This window comes from Paroedura picta, chromosome 1, assembly GCF_049243985.1.
Source record: "Paroedura picta isolate Pp20150507F chromosome 1, Ppicta_v3.0, whole genome shotgun sequence".
In the NCBI taxonomy this organism is placed as follows: domain Eukaryota; kingdom Metazoa; phylum Chordata; class Lepidosauria; order Squamata; family Gekkonidae; genus Paroedura; species Paroedura picta.
In genome coordinates this window covers 129284181-129309642 of record NC_135369.1, presented here as the reverse complement: position 1 = coordinate 129309642, position 25462 = coordinate 129284181, and the positions used below count along the sequence as shown (strand labels likewise).

The 25462-nt window shown below is 42.3% G+C and overlaps 1 protein-coding gene across 1 annotated transcript; it reads right to left on the bottom strand.

Annotated features, from left to right (window-relative positions):
• Positions 1-2: 2 nt before the first annotated feature.
• Positions 3-21167, bottom strand: CCNC (cyclin C). Its single transcript, XM_077303544.1, has 12 exons — positions 20913-21167; positions 19832-19938; positions 15117-15201; positions 14865-14934; positions 13582-13633; positions 12380-12435; positions 11003-11038; positions 7243-7334; positions 6679-6746; positions 6245-6324; positions 4419-4537; positions 3-1586 (listed from the first exon to the last, which is right to left on the bottom strand). Exons 1-12 carry the CDS (start codon positions 20942-20944, stop codon positions 1532-1534), a joined length of 852 nt encoding a protein of 283 aa, XP_077159659.1. The 5' UTR covers positions 20945-21167; the 3' UTR covers positions 3-1531.
• Positions 21168-25462: the final 4295 nt, after the last annotated feature.

The window sequence follows — 25462 nt, the reverse complement described above, 5'->3', positions numbered from 1 at the left end:
TATTGTCAGTTTGCATTTATTTTTATTCCTACCCAGCTAGTTCATATTACAAATAAAGTTTAACCCTCAAGGGAACAAAAGTAATTTCATATACTGGAAGGATAAGATGTCTTCCAACTAATTATGTCAGCAAGGGTGTGGAATAAGATCATAGGAATCAACAGAATAGAATTATGAAAAAAGCCAGAACACATCACTTCTTGCAGAAGTGGATTGTAATAGTCAGTATCCAAACACACTTTATAAAAATAACTTCAACAGTTAAGTGCAAAGAGTCCAAGCATTTGCATACAAAAACACTTTGGTTACACTTAATTGAATGACAGGTCAAGTAGAGGCAGACAGTACTGCCCTTTAAATCAAGTTTTTGAACGAGCACCATGTTTTTCAAACCTACTTTCCTTTGTTTTCATTCCAGTATACCATATTACCATTACCCTCTGTGTAGAAAAACAAACCTGGACAAATTTAGTAATATTTTTATTTGATATTGTTTTGGACCACATTCAAGGGCTTTAGACCAAGTCCTGTTTTCAGTGGGATGCTTGCCTGAGTAAGGATCACAGGATATGGTCCTCTGCTTAAAAAGAAACAATCCAATGATCCTATCTGGTTGGGTTCTTCTTGAAGTTTTTTAAAATAAATCTTGCATTCTGGAGCTAGATCTAGAGTCTCATATGACCACTCGCTGACATCTAGCCTCTGTTACACATCAGAGTAACAGTGAAAGCAGGCTAACTTCTACCATATTGGACAGCCACCAGGAAGATCCCAGGGTTTGAGTCTTCTTGAATAACTTGATTGGTTTCTAAGATCTGACTTAGTTTGTCCAAGGACTTAAGCATTAGAAAAAGGATGAAATGTTCTTCCCTACCCCAGCCACAGTTTATGTTATACATATTGCACTGGACTTCAAGTTCCACTAACAAAAGCTACAGGTACTGGGTAAGAGCACCTTCTTGAAATTCAAAAGAGGAATGTATGATACCTTTCTTAGACTTTAACAAGGTCTTTCCCCAGGCATTTACTGAAAGGAGATATTAGTGGGTGCCATCTCCTTACAAAACAATTGCATTGTCCCTCTGGTACAATATCCACTGACATTTCTATACCTATTAAATTAAGATTTCACATACAGCATTCAGGCCACATTCTGTGCTTAGAGTAGCTTTAAGGCAGGCAGTAAACACAGTTACACTTGCCTAGCTTCTCATTCACATATTTTCCAAATTTTTCCACCATTTATTCCCATAGAGCAAGTACTGAACTCTGTCCATTCTAAAGTGAATAATGTTATTTTTCTAGCTTTTTCCAAAGCTTTTGAGTTGTTTGGAGACTGAGAATTTTGTGTTTGTCATAATTCAAATGGGTGTTTGTCTAAGGAAATATTTTCAATATGTCTGACAGAAACATTCATCAAGTTCTTTATGAAAACACACTATTAAAACCTTCTGTCCATGTCTTCCACACAGGAAAAGATCCCAATGTGTCTCAATCCAAAGTGGTCCACAGTGAATGTCTTCAGAATGTCTTAAGACTGGCTGTAGCTAGAATTCTGACTTCCATTTGGACCTTGGTCTCCTTCACTGTTTGGAGTAAAGCAGAGAACCACACATGAGTCAACTTATTTTACTTGAAAAGCCTTTCTTCATTTGGAACGCTGAGACACACAAAGCTCCTAGAGCCACCTCCCATCTAGGCAATGACCAGGAAGTGGCTTGTGGAACTTTAAGAGTTAACATGATCATGTTGTCTCAAGGCATGCTGCGGCGTCAGCTCTCAAAGTAAGAATTGGAGTTCTAGGCGTATAGATCATAAAACCATCTCTAAATGGAATAGTTACGTAATTAATCTTTTGCTGAAGAAACCTGGAAAATGCAATTTTCAGCCTCCTGCAGGATCACAGAAATTGCTGTGGCCCCAAAGCTATCATCTTGCAGTTTCCAATTTAAACTCACTATGAGCACATTCACTTAAAGTGAATCCCTGCACAAGTGATATACAGATTGGGCAAGGGATTCAGATTAATAATTTCAAACTGAAAATCAAGAGGTAATCCTTCAAATTCTGAAAGATGCTTAAAAATCACAATTAAAAGGAAATGCAAGCCCTCATTGTTTTTATTACTGTGCTTCTACCAAATTGTTGAGCCTCTTGTGGTGCAGAGTGGTAAGGCAGCCGTCTGAAAACTTTGCCCATGAGGTTGGGAGTTCGATCCCAGCAGCCGGCTCAGTTTGACTCAGCCTTCCATCCTTCCGAGGTCGGTAAAATGAGTACCCAGCTTGCTGGGGGGTAAACGGTAATGACTGGGAAAGGCACTGGCAAACCACCCCGTATTGAGTCTGCCATGAAAACGCTAGAGGGCGTCACCCCATGGGTCAGACATGACTCGGTGCTTGCACAGGGGTTATCTTTACCTTTTACCAAATTGTTATTTGTTCTTTTTGCACAGAGAAGAATTATTGCCTGCAAATTAATTTGTACATAAGCCAGATAAGAGCCCAAACGGTAAGCTGTGCTGTTACCAAGAGGAAACATAGAAGAATTGGTTTGTATACACTGCTTTTCACTGCCTGAAGGAGTCTCAAAGCGGCTTACAATCGCCTTCCCTTCCTCTCCCCACAACAGACACCCTGTGAGGTAGGTGAGGCTGAGAGATATTACTGTCTAGTCAGAACAGCTTTATTAGTGCTGTGGTGAGCCCAACATCACCCAGCTGGCTGGAACTGGGGAATCAAACCTGGTTCACCAGATTAGAAGCTACCGCTCTTAACCATTACATCCCGCGTTATCAAGAGACAATGTAAAATGAAATAAAATATATACAATCTAAACAAATTCCTCTTACACTATCTTTAAACCCCCCCCCCCCCGCTCCAAAGGAGCGGGAGGAATAAAAGAGTAAGGAAAAGTGGGGAGGAGTTAGGGCGGGCCCTGTCCGGGATAAAAACCCGGGGGACCCAATCAGGAGCCGCAAAGCAGCTTCTGATTGGGCCCCCCGAGTGTCCATCCAAGGCCAAGTGGCCAATGGGGAGCCGCGCAAAGCGCTACCTGCCCGGTGAGACGCTACCTGCCCGGTGAGTCCTCCAGCCGCCCTCCTCCCACTAGGGAAAGGAGCAGGGACACCGCGTCGAAGATGCGGTGTCCCTGCTCCTTTCCTGCTCCGGGACTCTTCCTCACGAGGCTTCTGCCGGGCCCAGCCACTCCCTTGCTGCCGCGAAGGAGCGCCTGGGCCCAGCAGAAGCCTCGCCCGCCCACCACCGCCGTTTTCCGGCTTCTGCCGGGCCCAGGCACTTCCTCGCGGCCGCGAGGATGCACCTGGCCCCAGAACAAGCCACCAAACTTCTTAGGCTTCTGCCGGGCCCCAGATTCCCCTGGGCCTGGCAGAAGTCCACCCAACACACACACACACACTGCTCTTCCCCCTGTCCAATCCACCTCACCTCTCCCTTAACCCTCCCTTCCCGACCCACGCACGCACATACACACACCTTTTACCCACACAAACGCGTGCGCACACACACACACACACTGCCATCTCCCTCCCACTTCCCCCCTGCCAACCCGTCCCTTCACATATACCCCTCTCCCATCCCATTCTATCTACTTCCCTTCTTCCCTTCCTTTCTTCTTTCCTTCCTCCCTTTCTCCATCTCCTTCTTCTCTCTCTGTCTCTCCCTCTCACTTACTTCCTCTCTTAATTCCTTGATCCCTTCCTGTTCTTCTCCCTTCTATCCATCCCTGCAAAATCCTCTTCCCCTCCTTTCTCCCTCCCACTCCTCCTCCCCTCTTCTACCTTCCTTCGCGACATTCTTCCTCCCCACGCACTAGCGCCCGCTGTATTTCCCTTCACAGCGGGCTTTATTTCTAGTTCTTTAATGTTATTGTTGCTATTATGTTAATGGTGTTGTTATCACCTTGTTATTACTACAATGGAGCTACCGGTATTATTTCTTGTGGAGGGCGGTATGTAAATACGATAACTAACTAACTAAATAATAAAACTTGTGTGTATCTATAAATTTATTTATCCTATTTTTCTTCAAAGCATCTCAGTATTTAAACAAAGCATCAAGCGTATTATTGAGGTTATTGCCTGTCCTTTTTTGTAATACTTGCACATTAATTTGTTCCTGTAACTGTAATTGAAGGGCACATGCACAAAAAGAACAATTTCAAGGTAAAATTTAACCCACACAACCAGGACATGCAAAATTTGTAATTAGAGTGGTTAGAAATTTTTGTTAATGCTGTACACCACCCTGAGCCTTTGGGAGGGCTGTATAAAAATAAAATGAAGGACCAAAAGTCCTCTAGGTCAATTGCCTACAGCAATCCACCCCTCACAGGTAAACATATGTACACCACACTGCCATGTGCCACCAGCATATATGAGAAAGTAGAGACAGGACACCTACCTGTTTGGAGGTGGTTTTGGTTTAGGCATCTTACTTAGAATAGTAGCCATTTCTTTCCTTTCATCAAAGTTTTTCCACTGTTCATACAGCTTCAAGATAACTCTGATTATTTCTAAAATCTAAACAAAAACATATATATGGCACTCAAGTGTATATGCATGCTTCTTCCTGCATCCTCAATAGCCCTATGCTTCATAAAGATTGAATTGACATGTGGATATTCTATATACAATGAGCTTATACTTAAACTGTCTCCTGTGGCACAATTTTGCTCTTTTAATAACAAACTTGAACCTATACTAAACCACCTTTTCAGATTTTTAGGCACCGGAGGTTTTTTTATCTGGGTGTTTTATTCAGAATTAATGCAATGCACAAACTGTGATCTTGAAATGTCACCCAAGGACCTGGTAAGAGAAAAGACAGCATATGGTCTTCTCCACTAGAAAGATGATCAAAAAAACCTAGGCCTCTATAAGTATTACAATATAACTACTGATCAAACACATGCAAAAATGGGCTTCCATGTATGTATTCCTGACTGCAGGGGGAATGTTTTTTTGTGATTTGCCAGCTCTGTTCAGTGCATACTCAACCCCTTAAAAAAAAAAAAAAAACTCTGATCCTACCAACTGGCTGTTTTGGAGGGAGAAAAGAGAACTGCATTTAATCTCTCTACCTAAAATGTTTCTTACTTAATCAAGCAGTTTTTGATGTGGAGCACATCTTCTGGCGTGCCCCCTAGGACAGAAATGGGTATGGACATGACATACGCAGTCCCGCCCCAGGGATTGCACCAGAAGAAGCAGGGAGGTGGCCAGCAGAGGAGGCCGAGGCCATGCTACCAAAGGGAGCTGAAGCGGAAGCCGTGCCACTGGAGGGGGCAAAGGCAGCATCCATGCCTCTACCAAAGGCACAGTCAAACTGCCACCAGAGGCCCAGGTGACAGCTAAATCCAGCTAAAGGCAGAAGTCCTCTGACTGGGTCAAAATGTCCCAGGTGAGACAGTCAACTCTCAGCCCTTGATGGGGTCCAATTAACTGCTTCTGTGACAGAAGTCTGGGGGTGATCCTGGATGGCTCTTTATCTATGGAGGCCCAGGTCACCAATACCATTTACACCAGGGACGAGAATTAGCACCTTACCTGTCAGTGTTCAATTTCGCCACTATGTCCCATGTAACAGAAACCTCCAGGTTGGACTACTATAACTCACTCTCATGCAGGGTTGCCCTTGAAGTTGATCTGGAAATTTCAACTTGTCCAGAATGCAGCAGCACAGGTCCATACTGGGACCCAATGGAGAGCACATATTCAACCTGTATTATCCCAACTACACTGGCTCCAGATTGAAGACAGGATCAGGTTCAAGGTTTTGGTTTTGAAATTCAAAGCCCTAAGCAGCATAAAACTGTCATATCTACAGGACTGCCTCTCCCATTATGTGTCTCAAAGAACACTCAGATGGAGCAAACAAAATCTGCTCAGGTTCCTCATCCATTTGGAGGAAGGGGGCATTATGACATCTGTGCATACACAGAAATGACTAGGTTCAGATGAGGCAGTAATCCCATATATTTGTCCCCCCAAAAAGCTGGATATTTCCCAAGGTTCACAAAAACATGTAACTCTTTCAACATTCTAACTAGAGTGTTTTATATGGGCTTCTTGCTTCACATGCTCACCAACATATACCAGCTCACTAAAACAGCTTGTCAGTTGTTCCACCCTCTATAATACCATTCTGTTTGTGGATGGTGGTTAGCCTACAAATTTCCAGCAGTTTTATAGAACTCTAGCCAACATAGCAAATCAAATTTAAGCTACCTTCTCCATATCAACAGAGAGTTCAGCAAACCACTGTCTAGCATCCTTCTGTTGAACAACACAAGCCACATGTAGACAAGCTGCAAAATAAACAGACATAGATTATACATTGTGTAACATTCACAAAATGCGAGGTGACAAAGGACATTTGCAGAACATGCTCTCTGTACTGCTGTCTCCCTCTTCAGAGCTGGATTTTGCCACTAAACCAATCTACATGCTGTCAATCTGTCAACACTTTAAAAAGATATAGATATATTGAGGGGGTTTTAATTGTATGTCTGCACTATGAAATGCATATAGGTTTCAAACTGAGAATGAAATGATCAAGGCAGATATAGTAAGATCAGAATTTCTACAAGATGGTCACTGATTGAACTCCACATCAAACTGTTCCATTCAAAGAACAACAAGCACCTGAATGTGTTACGTACCTAGAGCTATCATGAAAGGAGGGTACAGCAGACAAAGATCAGTTCTATACGTGTCATTCACTATCCTCCTGCACAAACAAAAGCAACAAATCAGCATGCTGTCATCCGTGACTCCACATCAGAGAGTAATAGGATAATGGATGTGTAAGTGTGGCATTTCTGAGAAGAGGGGACTTTGACTTCTGGATAACATCAACAGCTGTCCATTTGGAATGCCACAAGGTCTTGTAAAATAAGAGGATTGCATTCAGAAGTGTTTCACAAGCATCTGCCGTGCAGAAAGAAAAAGGAAAGGGGTCAGACTACACACTTAAACTTGGCTATGGAGAAGAGAGAAGACCAATGCTATTTTACAGAAAGGAACAACTTTAAGGTTCATGCATTTCCCAAAAAGTACAAATCTCAAATGAAAGTCTTTAGACTGACTTATGCTGCTTGGGCAAATTGGGGGAAGCTTTACTGTAGTTTTGTCTGCAAAAAATAGCCTAGCATCCAGCTCAACTTTTTCTTTTACATCTTCTAATCTTATTCAAATGAAGCACTCTTTAATGTTCTCTTTGTTACCAGGCAAGGGGAAGCAGCATGTCTTCTTGGCCCATATCCTGCACATACTGGAGTAGAGGTCGGTAGGGGTGATACACTATCAAACAGCAGTCCTAGAAAGATTAGAACACAAAGCTTGCTGTAATTGATGTGCATCTGAAACGTTTAAACTTCAAATTGGTTAGAGGCTCTTTCCTTCCTTTTCATATCTCTTAAAAAACATCAGCACCTTTATTCTGGCAAAAAGACAACAGCGTTCTCCCTAGAAGCCATAGACTGACTGGCAATCTGTCAGCTCTCTCCCTCTCACTCCAGAGACAAAGAGACACATCTGCAACATGCAGAAGCCTTATTCGCCTACAACCATTTCATTCCTCTCTGGGAATAAACACTGCCAGAGAACAGTCTGTTGTTAAACACCACCATGCACAAGAAGCTTGGCAAAATAACTGAGACTGGTTGGAAATCCAAATAAGTTTGCTATCCCCTTCTTGACAGGAAGTTATGAGATCATTCCAGGAGGGATCATAGGAAAGGCCTTGTCGATGAGTTTGGAACAGGGTCACACAGCACAGTATGTGTTGCAAGCCATGCTGGCATGAGTCTTCTCAAACATCATGCACAGAATACTGCTTAGAAAATATAGCATCATTAATGCCTTGTCAGCATTCGCATGATTTCCAAAGGGTATGAGCCTTTGGAACATCAGCCTTGAGAAGCTGCTTGAGTTTGGATTAATTTATATCCTCCACCGCACGCAGTATGGGTCCCCAACATGGTAATTGTGGGCACTATGGCACCAGTCAACACTTTTCTATGCCTGCAAAGTGTTTTTAGAAAACGGATAAGACCAGGTGGAGCTTTTGCTCAACTGGGCTTCAGACTGGCCGCTAGAAATCTGATTGGTTGTACAGATTAAAATAACTTTGTTTTCTCAGCAGCTGCCACCATAGTGTTGGTTTTACGATCTCACTCCTCTTTCTCACTGTATTTTTACCCTGTACTTGGACTTCTGTGTGTATTTTTCTGGCTCTACGGCAGACATTTTGTAGCAGACCCACCTCCCATAGTAGCCATTTCGTGGTTGTGCCCACTGCCCTGTATCAGAATTTCAGAAGTGCCCACAGGTTCATAAAGGCTGGAGACCGCAGGCTTACAGCCTCTGCCATATGAAGACCACCATGATAGTGCATCTCAGATAGCTCTTGTTGTGGGCTATACAATTCTCTGTCTCCTACCACAAGTGACATCACATTTTAGAGTATGGTCTCTGTCATACCTTTAGCACTTTTTTGTCAGTAAAGCTACTTATGTATAAATTTATTAGCCATTTTTTTCATAAGAGGCTTGTGCTTCTTCATAATGAATTCCTGTGAGATTCATTGGAGAATCAGTTTACATGTGTAGGTTTCATATGCATAAGCAGCAGCAGTTCTGAGGCTATTCTTAGAATCTTGGAAAGTAATTCACTTGTGTAGTTACAGTTCCATTCTATGACATTCACATTTGCTTTAAAGGTTTTTATGGAAATTGTTGACAACAGGCAATACAAAGACTTGTGCTGTGTGCGATTCGTGGCTTTTCCGCAATAGCATCATGCCCACTGAATGGAAGCTGAATATTCCAGCCCCTCCATATGACGTTGCCCACATCCAGTGTCTGGCCAGCTGACTACTCTCTACATTCTCTATTCTAAAGTGCTTCTTCGGGAATTGCATAAAGCGTGATTCACTGGTGGACAACCAGCAGGAAATCAGCAGAAGGAAAGTATGGAGGCTCAAACGTGTTACAGTCATCTGCATAGTCCCGCCTCCCTCTCCATTGTTCCTGGGAATGGAAATTTCTTTTCTTTTTAAAAATGGCGACGTGCCTGAAGCAACGAATAGGCGGACACGCTTGTAGGCAATATCAGAAATAAAGGAATATTTTATTCAGTGTTGTGACACAAAGCATGCCTCTTGAAAGTTTTCTTCCCCCCAAATCAGGAACGATATCAATTTATCAAAGGACTCATGATCCCATAAGTGGTGGTGTTCAAAAAGCACTATGTACCTATGATTCCATGCATAGGCATCGCAACAGATAAGTATGGATTAAAAAAAAATTAGCGGGCATTGTGGGACCTTTAAACTGTGTCAAAATATAGAGGAAAGAGATTGGTTGCCTGAATTGATTGACAGGCCAAAGTGCAACACATATAAGGTACATAGTTCTCTTCCGCCTTTTCCAGCAGCAGATGAGGAGGGTGAGTCATGCGAAAAGACGGCAGACAAAGGCAAGACAGCAAAAAGATGAGGAGGGCCTTAGAGGCGCGATATCATTTCACACTTTGCCATTCTGCGGGTATAACACTATTTTCTACTGATGTGCAAAATTTCCCACAGTATTTCTCCCATAGATTGCTCCTGGTGCCAGGAAATACTCCAGAGATAAGTACGGAGACAGGAGGAGGGAGAGAATGAAATACCAAAATAACGTTGACCATAGATAAGTATATGCAGAAGGACTCACGCTCTATCCCTGGCACTGCCAATTAAATGATCTCAGGAAGCAGGTGCTAAAAAAACTTTATTCATTGGAGTCTACACAGCACCACTGCTACTCATGTTACCCTGGCAAGTGCCCCATAAAGGAGGCTGTCTTCAAGAAGTCACCTCCATATGCCTGGCATATTATTGGGCACTGTGCAGGCTGGCACACACAGAGACCAGACTGACAGATACTCGATATGGAAAGCCTTTGGATACATCTCTTGGTCAAGAAGGTCAGGCTGGACTCCATTCTGTCTGCTAGAACAAGATGGGGAAAATTCCCTTCTGCATGGGCAATTATGGGAAGCACAATAGGATCAGTGCTCCTCCCAGCCAAACCATCATATTGTCTTTAGAGAAGCCTGAACTAATTAAATCTTCTGATGTCTATCTCAGGTGAAACCTCCTGCCACACCTTTGTACCAATGTCCCTTATTGTTCTTCCCTATCTCCATATCCACCAATTAATGTGAGCCATTATGCCCAGCCCAGGTGAGAGCCTGACTGTATCCCCACCTGGAGTTTAGAACATTAATCCCACCAGCAGGGCTCATCAAGGGCATTGTTGGTATACTCCCTGATCATGAGACACACTGAGCCCCCAACACAGTAACCTCTTAAGTCAAACTCACCTATCAGGTACTCATAATATCAGAGACCAGTCATTGGTCACTAACATCATACCTTATCTCCAAGTGGGTTGACCTGTGGGTGACCCAGGATTTTCAAACCCTTTATCCATCCCAACACGCATCTCCAAAGCATGCTATGCTCTCAACACACCCAACACATTGCTTTGAGATCAACTGCTGGTCATCTGAGTCTCCCTTCTTCTTTGCTCACCTGGAAACCATCTTCGCTTCAGGATCAGGTGCAGTATAATTTTCTTTCCTTCCCCCACTTGCTAGCATTTCCCTTTTAGAAGTATCTGTGTTGTATTGTACGTGTGCATTTGTTATTTAATAAAATATCAACTCAGAGAATTCAAGCTGTCTAAGGAATTCCCATCTTCCATATACAAACAGTGAAAAGACCCTGGTTGCTCCTCTTCTGGCAAGCCAATTCCCCTTCTGAATTAATAATTCTCCAGCAATTCGAGTAACAATCAGAACAGACAATACAGAACAAGAAGGAATAATGATGAGACTTCAAATATGCTTTGCATGTTCACCATATCCCATTCTGTACATGCAGCAAGCAACATTTTTTGCTACATGAAATCAAAACAATATGGCAATAAGTGAACTTACCATTAATTCTAAAAGATAGAATTCACATTCTAGTATCTGCAAGAAAATAGAGAGCAATGAGATCAATCACATTAATATCACCTGGAAGAGGTGGAACATCCATGTCCCGAGCACATTCACCTGAATGCAAGTTCCACTGAAATTCAGAAGACCACTTCCCACTAGGGTTGCTTAACATCCCTGTACCTTCAAGATTAAAACAAGATCAGGAGGCAACCTTCATTCAAAGTATGCTGCAGCAGATGAAGGCTGGCTCCTACATGACACTTACTGGACACTGAGGTGCTTACCTTGACCAGGGCCTGCTTTTTGAAAAATTAGAGCAGTGGTCCCCAACCTTTTTATCACTGGGGACCGATCAATGTTAGACAATTTTACTGAGGCCCGAGTGGGAGGTAGTCTTTTGTTGAGGGACGTCGCTGCCGCTGCCTGAGCCCCTGCTCCACTTGCTTTTCTGTCAGCGCCCCTGACTTCCCGCTGCCCACTGGGGGGCACTGCCAGCAGCAGCTGCACAGTGCCACGCCGAGGGAGAGCCCCAGCCATGGCGGCTGCTGGAGAGCACCAAAGGTCAGCCAATGGCAGGGTAGCCCCTGAGGCAGCAGCTGGGGAGGAGGACGAGGAGGAGCTGCGGCCCGGTACCAACTGATCCATGGACCAGTACCAGTCTCCGGACCAGGGATTGGGGGCCACTGCATTAGAGGACTCAATTTGTTTTATCTGGCCTTCTGGTCCACAAAGTTGACTAGGGTTCATGTCGAGAGTATATGATACCATTTTATGTATAGGCGCCAACTCTGTATATAATCATCTTTGTAATTCTTGTATTTTATGTATGCTGTTTCTATTTCATGCCTGACCATTGATGAAGGCGGTAATGCCAAAACATGTCTGGTCACTGGAGGCATTGATATGCATATGTATGCACTGATTTGGTTAAAGCTATGAGATAAGCCTTGAGTTTTTAATTTTAATAAATTTTAGTACTTAATTTAAAAGTTTTGTTCTACCCTACACAGGCTTGAATTCATTCCCCTTGTTGGTCCCAAGGCTTCCAATGCTGCAGAAAGATATGAATCTAGTGTTTCACTAGAGATTATTTTAAATCTCTCTGTAGTTCACATATTTACATTTCTTTCAGTTCAGTCCTAACCAGAGTTACACTTAAGCCCTTTGACTCCAATTAACTTGCACACATATTTAAATTCCACTTTGTAGGAATCATGTTCCATTTTTAAAAGTAGAGCTTTCTTCCAAAAACAGATTTGAGATGGCAGTGCCAATTTACTAGTTATGAGCAGCTATGTTAAGATACGCCATATTGCTATGAACAGCCTGTCTATACAGTTGAGAAGGTTTGTTTCCATACAGCAAACTTACATGATTCATCCTATAAGGAAATTCCTTTGGAAAGGCATACGAAAACCTAGTTTTCACTGCAGTGAAGACAAATGAAAAGATTTAAAATAAATGATAAAACAAAACCAACATGTATATTTCTATCTGCACACAAAACCCTACAGACAAGAGCCTACCTAAGCACTGGGGGACTGGAACCATATTTACCTATGGGGGGGAACTTTCACGGGCAAATGTACACACTAATTTCTATCTACTTCTGGACCAGATACTGACAGTAGTGTTTTACATTTAAAAGTACAAGAAAAAGCCACCTTTTTCAGCACATTATTTTTAGACTACAAAATCTAACTGTAATAAGCACACAGAAAGCATTACTGAATAAACTGAATATTACTAAATGTACCTGAACAAAAAAGACCATTCTTCTTCTCCTTTACTGAGTTTATAAATTAAATCTCTAAAGTATCTACTACCATGGAAAAATTAATCAGCCTTATAGAGATTAATTTCACATTATGTATACAAATAACTATTTATGAAAAAGACCCTATCCTTATCCATTGTTGTTCCGCTATATATTTATGAAACAGCCTAGGGGGTGGGATGTGTTCGGCTGTCCAAGTTGGAATAGGGCCAATCAGACTGCAGCCAGCTTTGCCCTGATTGGCCCTGCCCCTGCAGCTCCCACCCTCCAACCCTGGACTCTAGCCTCTTTGCTCTCAGACACTTCAGTGCCTGGAGCCAGCAGCAGCTAAGGGGAGAAGTCCTGGGCAAAGGATTGTGGTGGAGGGCCTCCTAACGAAGGCCTCTTGGCCTGCTAGGTTGGGCCTGCTGATGAGAGTCTCCCAGCCTGCTGACTGCCTGCTAAGGAGCTCTGTCCCAGCCCTGCTAATGAGCTGCCCAGCCTCCACCCGCCGCACTTGATCTGGCTGCGAGCTGCAGCCCAAAGCCACCTTAAACTGCCTGGCCAGGAGCCGGGGGGGGGGGGGGGCTTTCAAGGCCCGTTCTTAGGAACGGGCTTTGAAGCTAGTTAAGAATACATTCATTTCCATCTCTTCCAGGATTGGAAACTGACTTCACTGGAGAAATATATATCAAGAATCCTTGTCTTCCATAAGCTGACAATAATAGCATTGCTAACAAGCATTTTCTGATGACAGCTCCCTATGAAAGGAACAAATCACTCTAGCTAAGAAATGGCATACAGAATTTACACTTACATACAGAAGTAGCAGCAGATATCAACCTTGTATTTGAGACCACACCAAATTCCTGGAGGAAGAAACAGAAGTCACACAGGTAGGCATGCTGCACTACTGCCACAAATAGTGACAGTCAGTGAAGATAGGTAAAGGTCTCCTGAAAGAAATGTGGGCCAGAGGGCCCTCTTTCCATGCTGAGCTGCTAATACCATGGGAAAAACCAAGTCAACCCATATTCAACTCCATTCTGGCCTGAGATGAGTGGTATAAACAGGATCTTCCCCAGTCCTTTGCCAACCTGGAGTTGCCAACACACTGCAACAATAGTTTTCTCCTCAGGCAAGATTTCTATTTTTTCTTTCCTTCCAGCAGAATCCTTGTCACTTGCAATACTATTAGAGAAAGGCCATTCTGATGGCAGATTGCTGTCACTAAAGGCAAACCAAGCAACCTGAATTGGAAATTGTTTGCTCATGGGACAGAGGGCATCAACACACTTTTATGCCAGCAGAATGACTGTTCTTGTAAAGGCTGGGGGAAGTTTACCTTTGGTAGAGGGGTGTAACTGCCCACTGCTAAATTCCAACAGTTGGGACTAAGAGAAAGTAGACGTTTGGCCAACCCAATGATAAAGAAAGAACAACTAATCGCCATTTTAGGGGTGTCTTCTTTTTTCAGAAGAAAACCTTCCCCAAAGCAAAATGATTTCTCTTTAAGGTCCTCATACAACTAATCCTGAACACGGTCCTAGAATGCAGATAAAGAAATCCACAAAATGGGCCATGTGCAAAGGTGGTTTGCAAAAACTCCCAATCCAGAGAGAAGCACTCTCTGCAGTTGCACATACAGGAACCAGATCTTGGGGTGCTACAGAGGGAGGGAAGGAGGGAGGGAGGGAGGGAGGATGTGCCTGCCAATGTTGCTACTACCAGGCAGCATAAAAACTGGCAGAAAGCACAGAAGTGACTGGACAAGGGAGCAGAGGAGGGGTTTTCAGCATCCATCTACAGTTGTCAGCTCTACCAGGGACAGAAACCAAAGCCTCCTATTTTTTTCCTTTATTTTTCCAGTGCCTGCCCCACACAGGAGATAAAATAAGCAGTCAGGAGGAAAAGGTAGCAGCCCTTCTTCCTTCCCCACTTGCTGTACAAGTCCCTGACAAAGAGAAAAAGCGGGCAATCCAGGGCAGCATTGAAAAGAAAAAGGCAGCAGCACCCACCTGCCTACCCAAGAAAAGCTCCCCACAGGACCCATTTGTTACAGTTTATTTCCATCATAATAATGGGCTTCATAGCACTTACCTCTACTTTGGATGCCAAAAACACACATGTAGGAGCCATCAATACTGGATCTATGCTTTTAAGGGAGTATCTGAAAAGTTACAATATTTAAATGTTACCCAGTAGAAAGAGTTACACATTAAAAGCACTATATGCTTTTCCAGCAAATTTACAGTCATGAACCTGAGAGACTTGTACTCTAGCAAGAAGGACAACATGGTTGTGGATTTACCAACTTAGCAAACATCCTACTGGCTTGGCACATTGCCTTACCTGGCATAGAACCTCTTGAAGTAGACAGTGGCTGTGGCAATAACCTGTTGTCTTAGTTTCAGATGTTCACCTAAGGCCTGGATAACTTATAGACCAAAAAGAAAGAAACAAAATTTTAAAACTGAATACAGTGCTGGAAGTGTTGAAGATTATCAGAAGTACTGTGCTGGCTTTGCCCCCCCCCCCAAAAAAAAGGTTCACTAAACAGAATCTAGCAAAGTAATAACAACCTTGTAGACCATGGCCTAGGCATCTTTGGCAGCCCCACTAGTAATATAATTTCTTTAAAACAACAACACACTATAGTTTGTATGTGCTAACAGCTACACGGCTCATTTCCCAGGTTTGGGAAATCAAACCAGAATTTAAGCATAGTGAACTACAGATTTGGACCTCAAGGAACAGCAGTCATACTAAGGTTGCAATCCAAAGAACTCTTTTCAGAGAATAAATCCTGTGAAATATGAGACTCACTGGTGAACAAACCCAATTAGGATTGCTCCCTAAATATAGCTTGGCAACAACAGCGTAAACCAAAGGATATGTAGAAGATGTAGCACTCCACTCCATAATAATCTAGCCTTCTTTCATCCTCTGCAACATCCATACTTCCTTTTGGTCAGACACCACTACATTTTAACCCGACGGCAAGATATCAGCAATCTACATCACATCCTTTTTGGCTTCATTAGTATTAGTAGAGTTTATTATTTAGCTGATTTCTGGTACATATGTGTTTATTATTAGTGTTTATTATTTAGTTTATTTCTGCATCTGGTAGATATGTGGGCAATCTCTCAAAAGCAAAAAGAAAATGGAAAACCTTTGGCTTTATGCATAAACTATGGAAAATTTGATTCACCCTAGAGAAGTCTCAGTAACTGTAATGGCACTACTCCAGAGTAACTACAGCAAGCTCAAAAGACTTTTAACTAAATAAAATCTGAATAGCCCAATTTCATACTCTTCAATGTTAAAATGCATGATAAAATGGATATTATCAGTAAATTCCACAGCCAGTGTCAACATGGTCACTGGATTTGGCAGAGGCAGCAGGTGTTTGAAGAACGACATATTTAGTCTAGGGAAAGGGAGCAGGGCGAGAGAGACCAGAAAAAGTAGTCAGCTGCTTCATCACTAGCCTTGCCTGCCAGTTGGCCAAGAAACAGCCCTGGTGTCAGCTGTGCAGGTAGCTCTTGTTTGGCCTTCCAGGCAAAGGAGAAGTGCCAAGCATGTCAGAAGCATCCGTCTGGGATACCGAGCAGAGGTGGAAGTACAGAAGGAAACATAAGGTGAACACTTGGTATTTTTCCTGAATTCCCTCATCCATTCTTAATTTGAATATGGCAGTGCTATGTCACTACCCTGCCATTTCCAAACAGAGCTGCAAGTTATGCCATTTTACTTTATGCATCCATGCACAGATTTTTTAAAATGGCTGGCAGCCACACAAGGAATCTGCACACAAGATAAATGGCTAAAGGAACAATTCTTACAATTGCAATCAACCTGAGGCTATACTGTAATAGGCGATAAAGCAAATAGACCATGCCTAAATACATTCAGAGAGTCAATGCAAAAGAATATATTCAAAGTAAAAGAGCATGTTGATTTGCAGCAATACAAATGCTTTTACTGAGCACTAGCAGTTTGTATTCAAAAACACCAACTCTCCATCCTATCGAAATTTCACAAAGAGCTGTGGAAGTAGTCTAATTGCTAAAAGTGTAAACTGAGAGCCAAAACATCCCCTAACCCCCTGCCACCATGCAGATCTTGGGTTGGAGCCAGACCAGTCTTTGCTCAGCCCCTCTAATTACAGTCCCATTCCACGTGGCTCATGATGGCCCCATGATCCCCAGGCGTAGTCTTTTTGGTAATCAAAGGCAATTCCCTCCTCTCTTTTTCACCAGAGAACCAGTAGTTGGATCCAACCCCTTGTCTTAACTCAAACCTACCACACAGCCTAACAGGGCAATCCTAAGCAGAGTTACACCCTTCTGAGCCCACTGACTTTAATGGACTTAGAATATGTAACTCTCCTTTGGACTGTGTCGTGAGAGCCATGGCACACATAGGTCTATCCATTTTTACATGCTAAGGTTAACTTTACATGAATACTTTTCCATGTATTTTTGTTAGTAGTCAAAATATCCATGGATCTCTATTCTTCCTTAGTATATCCTCCCACAGATGGTATATGAGAGAAGCATAAGATCTAAATCATATGATAATAATTATTATTTAATTTATAGACCACCTTCCTACTGGGACTCAAGGCGAATCGCAATATAGCAGTATAAACCCCATTCATTAAACTAATGTAAAATATCACAATATCACAGATATCAAGATGGCTAAAGCCCTCCTACCACCGCAAAGTCATCCACAAGGGTGCTCACCTATTGGTATAGTATAGCCTGGGGGGGGGGGGCGCTACTGATTTTTAAAAAACTCAGCCTCAACTGAAGACCTGGCAGAAGAGCTCTGTTTTACAGGCCCTGTGGAACTTGCCCTGTGGACAGCTCTGTCAGGGCCTTCAGCTTTCCTGAGCACTCATTCCACCAAGTCAGGGCCAGGCCAAAAAGGCCCTGGCCCAGATGGAGGCCAGGCATATCTCTCTGGGGCCAAGAACCACCAACAGATTAGTGCCTGCAGAGCGAAGAACCCTGCAGGGGGGAGCATAAGCAGACAAACAGTCTCTCAAATAGACAGGGCCCAAGCTGCGGATGGCCTTAAAGGTCAAAACCAGAACCTTGAACTTGATCTGGGCCATAACTGGCAACCAGTGCAGCTGCCTCTGCATAGACTGGATGTGGGACCTCCAACATGAACCAGTGAGGATCCTAGCAGCTGCATTTTGTATCAGCTGGAGTTTCTGGGTCAAGGACAAGGGTAGGCCAGTGTAGAGCAAGTTACAGAAGTCCAGTCTTGAGGTTTGCTGCCTACTGTTTCTTCCAAGAGTGTGGAATTTGGTCTCCAAACAGAATGCCCTAAAGACAGAGCATCTTACTCATGCTGCCCTCTGTTGTCACACTGTAACTCATAGAAATTAAATGACTCTGCTGACCTATCTTCTTCCAGTTTCCTTTTGCTATTTGATTTAGGCCTGCCATTTTAGCAGGTCTGAATTCATGTCTCTGGCTGTGTCCACTTTCACAACCGAAATAAATCACAATATTAAATCTATCAGCTTATAAAGCAGGAGAGAAGGGGGAAAAAACCCAAAGAGCAAAAATATGAAAATAACAAAAGTAAAATTCAATAAAATCAGTAGTTGGCATGATGTGTGTACTTTTTAAATAATCTCATGTATTCTGGTGTTTCCTATTAATTATGATGGGGGAATTACATTGAACAGGCACATGGAAATCAAAAGTCTCTTTGACATTTTAAAAAACAACGCATGAGTCACTAAAACACAAGACTGTGTAAAGAATGGTCAGTCTCTTCAATGATTATTCTCTATAGGTACCAATCTTCTGACTGAAGAAAAATCAGAGGTTGAGTTCATATCTTGATGGAAACCTTGTATCCTAGTTAATTTTTTCTAATTAAAATTACCCTAGTTATCATTGAACAGATAAAATAAACAAGATTGACAGTTATACAGAAAGCACTAGAAAATGTAAATATTATAAATAATAAACACACAAACGATATCTTCTCCAATTTAACCTACATTTGAAAACTAAGTACAATTTCTAAAATTCTTACCTAACATTTTCAGAAAAGATAAGATAGACTTACTGCAACCCAGATTTGAGAGGTTCAGAGGTTACTGTAGCTCTCTTATACAGACATGATTATGTAAGACTCATGTTATTTTATTAAACCATCTAATTTGTTTTCTCTAGAGAAGTGATGTTAAGACACCACTGAACATCCCAAAGAATAATTGTTCCAAATTGTTCCAAATTCAATATCACACATTTTATATAGCACATAATGCATGGTTAATATAATGAGTGCTATTAGATATCACATTTTGTTCAGATAGTTTCATTTCTAGCATTTTTTTGATACTTTAAGTCAATTGGAGCTATTATTTCCATATTATAGATGGTGAAATAGAATAGTGGCTTGTCTAGGAATTATTTACATGTTTATCTTGCATTGTGATTAGTATCCTACCTTAAAAACTTTCTGATGTGACTGGCTGTTTGTACGGTCTGTTTTTGATTCTGTTTCTACGTTGCAAGTATTATTCTTCCTCTTCTGTTGCTACTTCTTTTTGTTGGGATATTCTGATGTCCTAGAGGGCGTTTCCTTCTAACAAGTTCTGAGGCTGGGGCTTTGATGGCAGTGTTGTGGATTTTAACTTTTAAACCATTGTTTGGGATGCCATAATCCTAAGAGATTTGTTTCAGGGTTTTGTGTAAATCTGCAACCACTCTTAAGCACAAACAAAAGAGTAGTTTTTCAATGCTTTTGGGAAAGTAATCAGAATTCTCAGCTTTTGCTTCTATTTCAATTCTCTTGCTTATATTACAAATACCAGCATTTTGCAAAATCTGATCACCTAAAGATGATCAGTTATTATACGATATTGAAAGGGAATGTTAAGACTTCAGGGAAGCTTATGTTCAAGAGTTCCAATATTGCAATGGCTTATTCCATTAAGCGCCTAATATTTATATGTTATTTAAGAAATTAGCACAAACTTATATAACATTTTAAATCAGAAAGGCAAGTTAAAATGTAAACTATTTTACCATTTGTAAAAAATATCTGAAGTTTCCAATATTCTTCTTCTGCCAAAAATTTTAAATCCTTCTGGCGCTCCTTCAACAGATCTTGTTTATCCAAAATCCATTGTAAGCTACCGGGGGGAGGGGGAAGACAGAGAGAGAAAAGCAGCTTTAAAAGATATATATACTATTTAAATACATCATATATAACAGGATGCTAAAAGGACCAACATCCTTTCAACTTCCATTATACATCCTAGGTCAAAATGACAGAACTATCCCAGATACTCTGAGACAAGAAATAAGCAAGTCATTTCTACCTGCACAAACACAAATTTTGTTTTATCAATATAGCATCATGGTTTCTAATGCTGGATGTAGTTACTGAGTACTGCCCATTCTAAACATTTGTTTCCTAACACAGAAATCTCAGCATTGGGTATGTATAATTATATTTATGACTCAAACAGCATGAATTTAACTATAGGCAGTTATCATCTGAACATGTGGAACACACAGCCACAGAACACAGCAATAGTCCTAATTGACCTAATTTTAGAAGGGAACTAGACATTCATGGAGAATAGTTTCACCAAGAGCTATTACTAATTCAATGGAATCTCCATGTTCACAGCTAATAATCCTCTAAACACACACTTGCAGGCCTCACGAGAGCATCTGGTTGGCCACTACTGAGACAGGGTAATTAACCAGTCAGACCATTAGTACAGTGGTTGAATATGTAGTTGTTCCATAGATCTTTAAAACCAATAAGCATAATACTCTTCCGTCTGAAGAACACAGTATATCTTCCACACACAAGAGTCTAGTTATGTTTGCTGAAATTAGAAACGGGTAGCCTTCCCCTTTCTGTGGAGCTCAAAATAAACATCATGCATTTGAAGAGCTACTCCGGTCGTACTGTGAAAGCCTCGCATTTCAAACACAGCCAGTGCATCCACGCTCCAACTCCTCGCTCTACAGAACACCTGGATCCACGCTCGCTACGCAGAACAAACCGCCCCGATGCAGCCACACAGCCTCCTCTTCCCATCCTCCGCGGGACCCAGAACCGGGCGAAAGGGCCGGCCGGGAAACCACTCACTAGTGCGAGCTCTGCCAGAAATTCCCGGCCATGTAGAAGAGTCGGGGAAGCTCTTCCTCCTTTCCGCTTGCTCAGGCGGACCGTGGCAACCCCAGTCCCCAGCGCAGCAGTCTCTTCTTCGTCTCTCCCCGGGACAAGGAGCCGCTTGCCAAGCAGGAAGGAGTCTGCAAAAGCGGCAACACTCACAGAGGCAGCAACCTGCGCCCCGGTCGCGCGTGTGCCTCCTCAGCCTGCCGGCTGCTCTCAGCTGCCTCGCAAATCAGTTCCCAGGCAACCGAGTTCCGCCTGTGGATATGAAAAGGGCAAACCACCTGCTCCCTGCTTATCGCCAGCCCCTGCACTGAGCGGCCTCGATTATAAAAGGCTGCCTGCAAAAGCAATTATAGTTTTTCAAGCACTGTGCTTTCCTTTGTCATTTATTGTTACACACAGCCCAATGTGTTCCCTCATGGATGCACTTCTGGGTGGCAGCTATATCTCTTTTTCCCAGCACTGCAGTTCCCATATTGTATTATAAACCTTCTCACAGATCTGTATATGGAAAGGCAAGGTATAAATATTTTATAAAAATAAAATATACTGGCAAAGTGTGAAATACAATAGCCAGGGCAGAGCCTTCATTGCTCTTGCATTTCACTGAGGAAAATGGTGCCTATGAAAGTTTGTAGCACAATGAAATTACAATTAATGCTGCTGTGATGCTTTCAAATGCTTCTGTGCAAAGGTTCCACATGAATGTTGCTTGAGATAAGGTGGAGAGAGCATATTCAAGCAGTGCTTTCCCAGCTGTACTGGCTACAGGCTGAAGACCAAATTAGGTTCAAGGTTCTGATTTTTACAGGTAAGAGATGTACCTGCAGAACTGCCATCTCCCTTACACCCCCAGAGAATTTACCATCGAGTGCACAAAATCTCCTCAAGATCCCCGCCACAGACAAGTCAAGGTAGCCTCACAACCAGAACCAGGGGGCTTCTTCAGCCTTGGCGTTAGCCTGCTAGAATGTTCTTCCAAGTGAGATCAGGGCCTTGCAGGCCCTAAAACAATTCCACAGGGCCTGCAGGACAGAGCTGTTCCACCAGGCCTATGGCTGAAGCCTACAAAATGCCACCAATAAGCTGGCCTCCCTACCTACATGATAACCATCAATATGTCAGTCAGCTACTAACATCGCAGCACTTTACCTTCCCCTTCCTACCAAAGAGAAGGTAGTGAGTTCTTCGGTTTTAATGTAAATCTATTGTTGATGTTTAAATTTTTTAACTTTTGTTTTATTGTATGATATATATGGTAAGCCATGCTGAACCCTTGGGGAAAGGCAGCATATAAAACTGAGAAAAAAATAAATAAACAAAAATAAATATCTGGGTACTATTCTGGTTTTAAAATTCTTTTGCAGCTGCATGTTTATCCCTTGTCTGTGATCTACTGTTTTTAATGACATTGCTTGCACTGGTGCTAAGACTGTCTTAGAGGCAGATTTAAGTTTTTCTGCCTTTATTTCTTACTGCATGTGAATGGCATACCATCTAAATCTATGTATCACATTCTTATCTTCCTCAGAGCTCAAGAAAACATATGTGATTCTCTCTGCCTTTATTTTATCTTCAAAATAGATCAGACGAAGTTGAGAGAGAGTGACTATCCCCGGTCACCCAGTGAACTTCACAATTGAATGAGGTTTAACCCTACATATTCCCTAATTAGAGATGCCAAATTCAGGTTAGGAAATACCTGAAAATTTGGGGAAGGCACTTGCAAAATTTTGGGAAGGGGCTCAGCAGGGATGTGTAGAACGATACCAGCTGGGGGGGATTCACAGTCAAGAGTAGTTCAGCAGTGGAATCTGCTGCCTAAAGAGGTGGTAAGCTTCTCCTCTCTGATAGTATTCAAACAATGGCTGGACAGATATTTATCAAGGATGCTTTACGCTGATCCTGACTGAGCAGGGGAATGGACTAGATGTCCTGTATGGTCCATTCCTGCTGTATGATTCTTTGATGTAATGCCACCGAATCTAACTTCCTAAGCTGCAGGTTTAATGAACTTGGAAGGGTGTGACTCTCCTTAGGATTGTTCTGTAAATCTCACAATTACACCGCATTGGCATTATTAGCATTTAAGAAACTGTTGCTCAAATGCTATCTTGTAGGTGGGTTGGTCAGACTTTGAAGGTACAATAAAGGTTCAGGGAAAGACTTGCACAGGAGAAAGGTCATGTCCAAGAAGACTTAACAGTACAATGGAACTCACATAGTGCTAAACTACTGCAAGGTAAAAGATACATCTGTATATCATAGGACAAAACTGATTTTATGCAGATATTCCAACTTTCCTTTTTTCTCTCTCTCCCTGTGGACATACACTACCAACAGAAAATGGCTTAATAGTCATTTCCTGTACCTGAGTGAGAGAGGCTAGAATTTCTCTTTCAAATTAGCATCCAAGAATGTTTGAGGGAAGCTATGCCAAAAAAACTGCTATAAAATAAACATAGCCATGCAGATATGCCCAATCTCTATATGTCTATATACCAATATTTGCAAGCAAAATATCCCAGAGTCAGAATAGCAAACAAACAGAAGCCACTGCTGCACAGGAAGAATCAAATCTCTCCCCAAGCCAGCAATATGATTGGTAATGGCACTTGGGAAACATAGAGTAACCTGTTTGGGTGAAGATGGGGGGTAATATGTATATAACTCTACTGGTTGGCAACTGATCCCTCTTACAGATAAGAAACTGTTTCTTCTTGGCTCTTGGGTTCTGTTCTTGTCCTCTTCTGGTGTGATCTAAAAAGTTCCTACAGTAGCTCAGAATGGCAACTGAATTTTGCAAGATGATTTTTCAAAATGTTCAATAGCAACCCACATGATATCAATATTTGTTGTTCCCATTGTGCCACTCAACATGCATGAAAAATGCAATGCCTTCAGCTAACCATCAGGAATATAAACTGATGCCTGATTCTTGACCAAGGTCACTGTACTCCTACAACACAATCCAGAGGCCAGGTTTCATCTGGCCAGATTGCTAAGGCAACCCAATATGATTCCTGAAGTCTTACAAGACTTCATGCGCACAATGCAGGAATTCCTTGGGAAAGATGTCCCAATCTGAAGGCTAATGAGGAGTCACATTGTAACATGTACCAGGTTTCCTTTTTGTGCATGGTCCTGTTACTTGGACTTCACTAGTCACATGGGAATGAGATATAGCGATAACAGTGAAGAATGAATTATGTTTGATTCATTTTCTTGATTAGTAATAGTTTGAATGTACATTCTTCCAGTATACATAAAGTATACATTGTCTTTCCAGACATTCACATTAATGTCTCTACACAGCTAGATATGAATCCAGGAGCACCTTAGAGGCTGAGGATGGGGTATAAGCTTTCAAGAACCAGCGCTCCCTTCATTGGATACCTGTACATCCTTCAGATAATGTTAATTCTTGAAAGCTTATACCGTGACACCTTGTTGGTGTCTAAGGTGCTACTGGATTCGAATCCCGATGTTCCCGTGAAGACCAACATGGCTACCTTTCTGAAGCCACACGCATTTGTGTCAACTTTATTGGCACAAAGTACAAAGCTAATGGTCTGTATTGCACTTATACTAGTGACATGTCTGTTTTGTTTGCATCACTGAATTGCTTCTTCCTCAAATAGTAATGTTTGAGGCTACATTTCCTTTTGGGGGGAAACATGGGAGACTATTTGGGTTCTTTTAACAGCCATTTGTTTACAAATGGAAAGGCTGAGAGTCCCTTTGGCAGGGAGACTTTACAGTTACATGGGACACAATGGATCTTGGCTGGGGTTAAGTGGGTCACGCAGTGACATCTCCTGGATTCGTTATGGCCCATAAGCGGTGCTTGAAACACAAGTTCTATGACAATTAAAATATAACCCCTGTAATATTTTAGAGAAATTTCTTATATCATTGCCTTAACAAATGGGTCTGCATGCAAGGGTTCAAGTTCCCATTTATCCCCAACATCCAAGAGACTGCCATGGGACATGGGCTGCATAGCTTGCAAGTTACAATTCTGTGCACTGTGAGGATGTTTAGGTTTGATTTCCTTACACTGCTCTGACATTCAATCAGCCTTTTTGTGCAATATATAAGGTGGCAGCTTTTGCATCTCTTTTCTCCCTCTTTGGCAACTCGGTCTCTACTAGAGCTGCCAAATACAGGTTGGAAAATGACTGGAGATTCGTGGGTGGATCTTGAGAATGCAGGTTTGGGGGACAGGAGGACCCCAGTGGACTGTAATGACAGAGTCCACCTTTCGAAGCAACCATTTTTTTCTTAAGGAAATGGATGTCTGCTGTAATTCCAACAGATCTCCAGCCCTACCTTTGACTCTCCACTGGCTAAGAAATGTAACCCTGTGGGCAAGAGTTACATGGGAAGCCACGCCTCCCAATCCTGGACGCGTTCCCCCTAAAAGCAGAGGGCCCCATGGGTTCCCTCGCCCTCCATCAGTCTTGGGAAGAGCCGGGCGGCCCTACAGCGTGCGGGGAAATGGCCACGCCCACAGAGGG

Bases quoted from the DNA above. Each gene is read 5' to 3' on its own strand.
- CCNC (XM_077303544.1), bottom strand. From the start codon at position 20,944: ATGGCCGGGAATTTCTGGCAGAGCTCGCACTA. The intron at 13,634-14,864 runs GTAAGTGCTATG...TTCTTCCTCCAG, and splicing joins TTTTGGCATCCAAAGTAGAG to GAATTTGGTGTGGTCTCAAA. The intron at 1,587-4,418 runs GTAGGTGTCCTG...TACTCCAAACAG, and splicing joins CCAAAACCACCTCCAAACAG to TGAAGGAGACCAAGGTCCAA.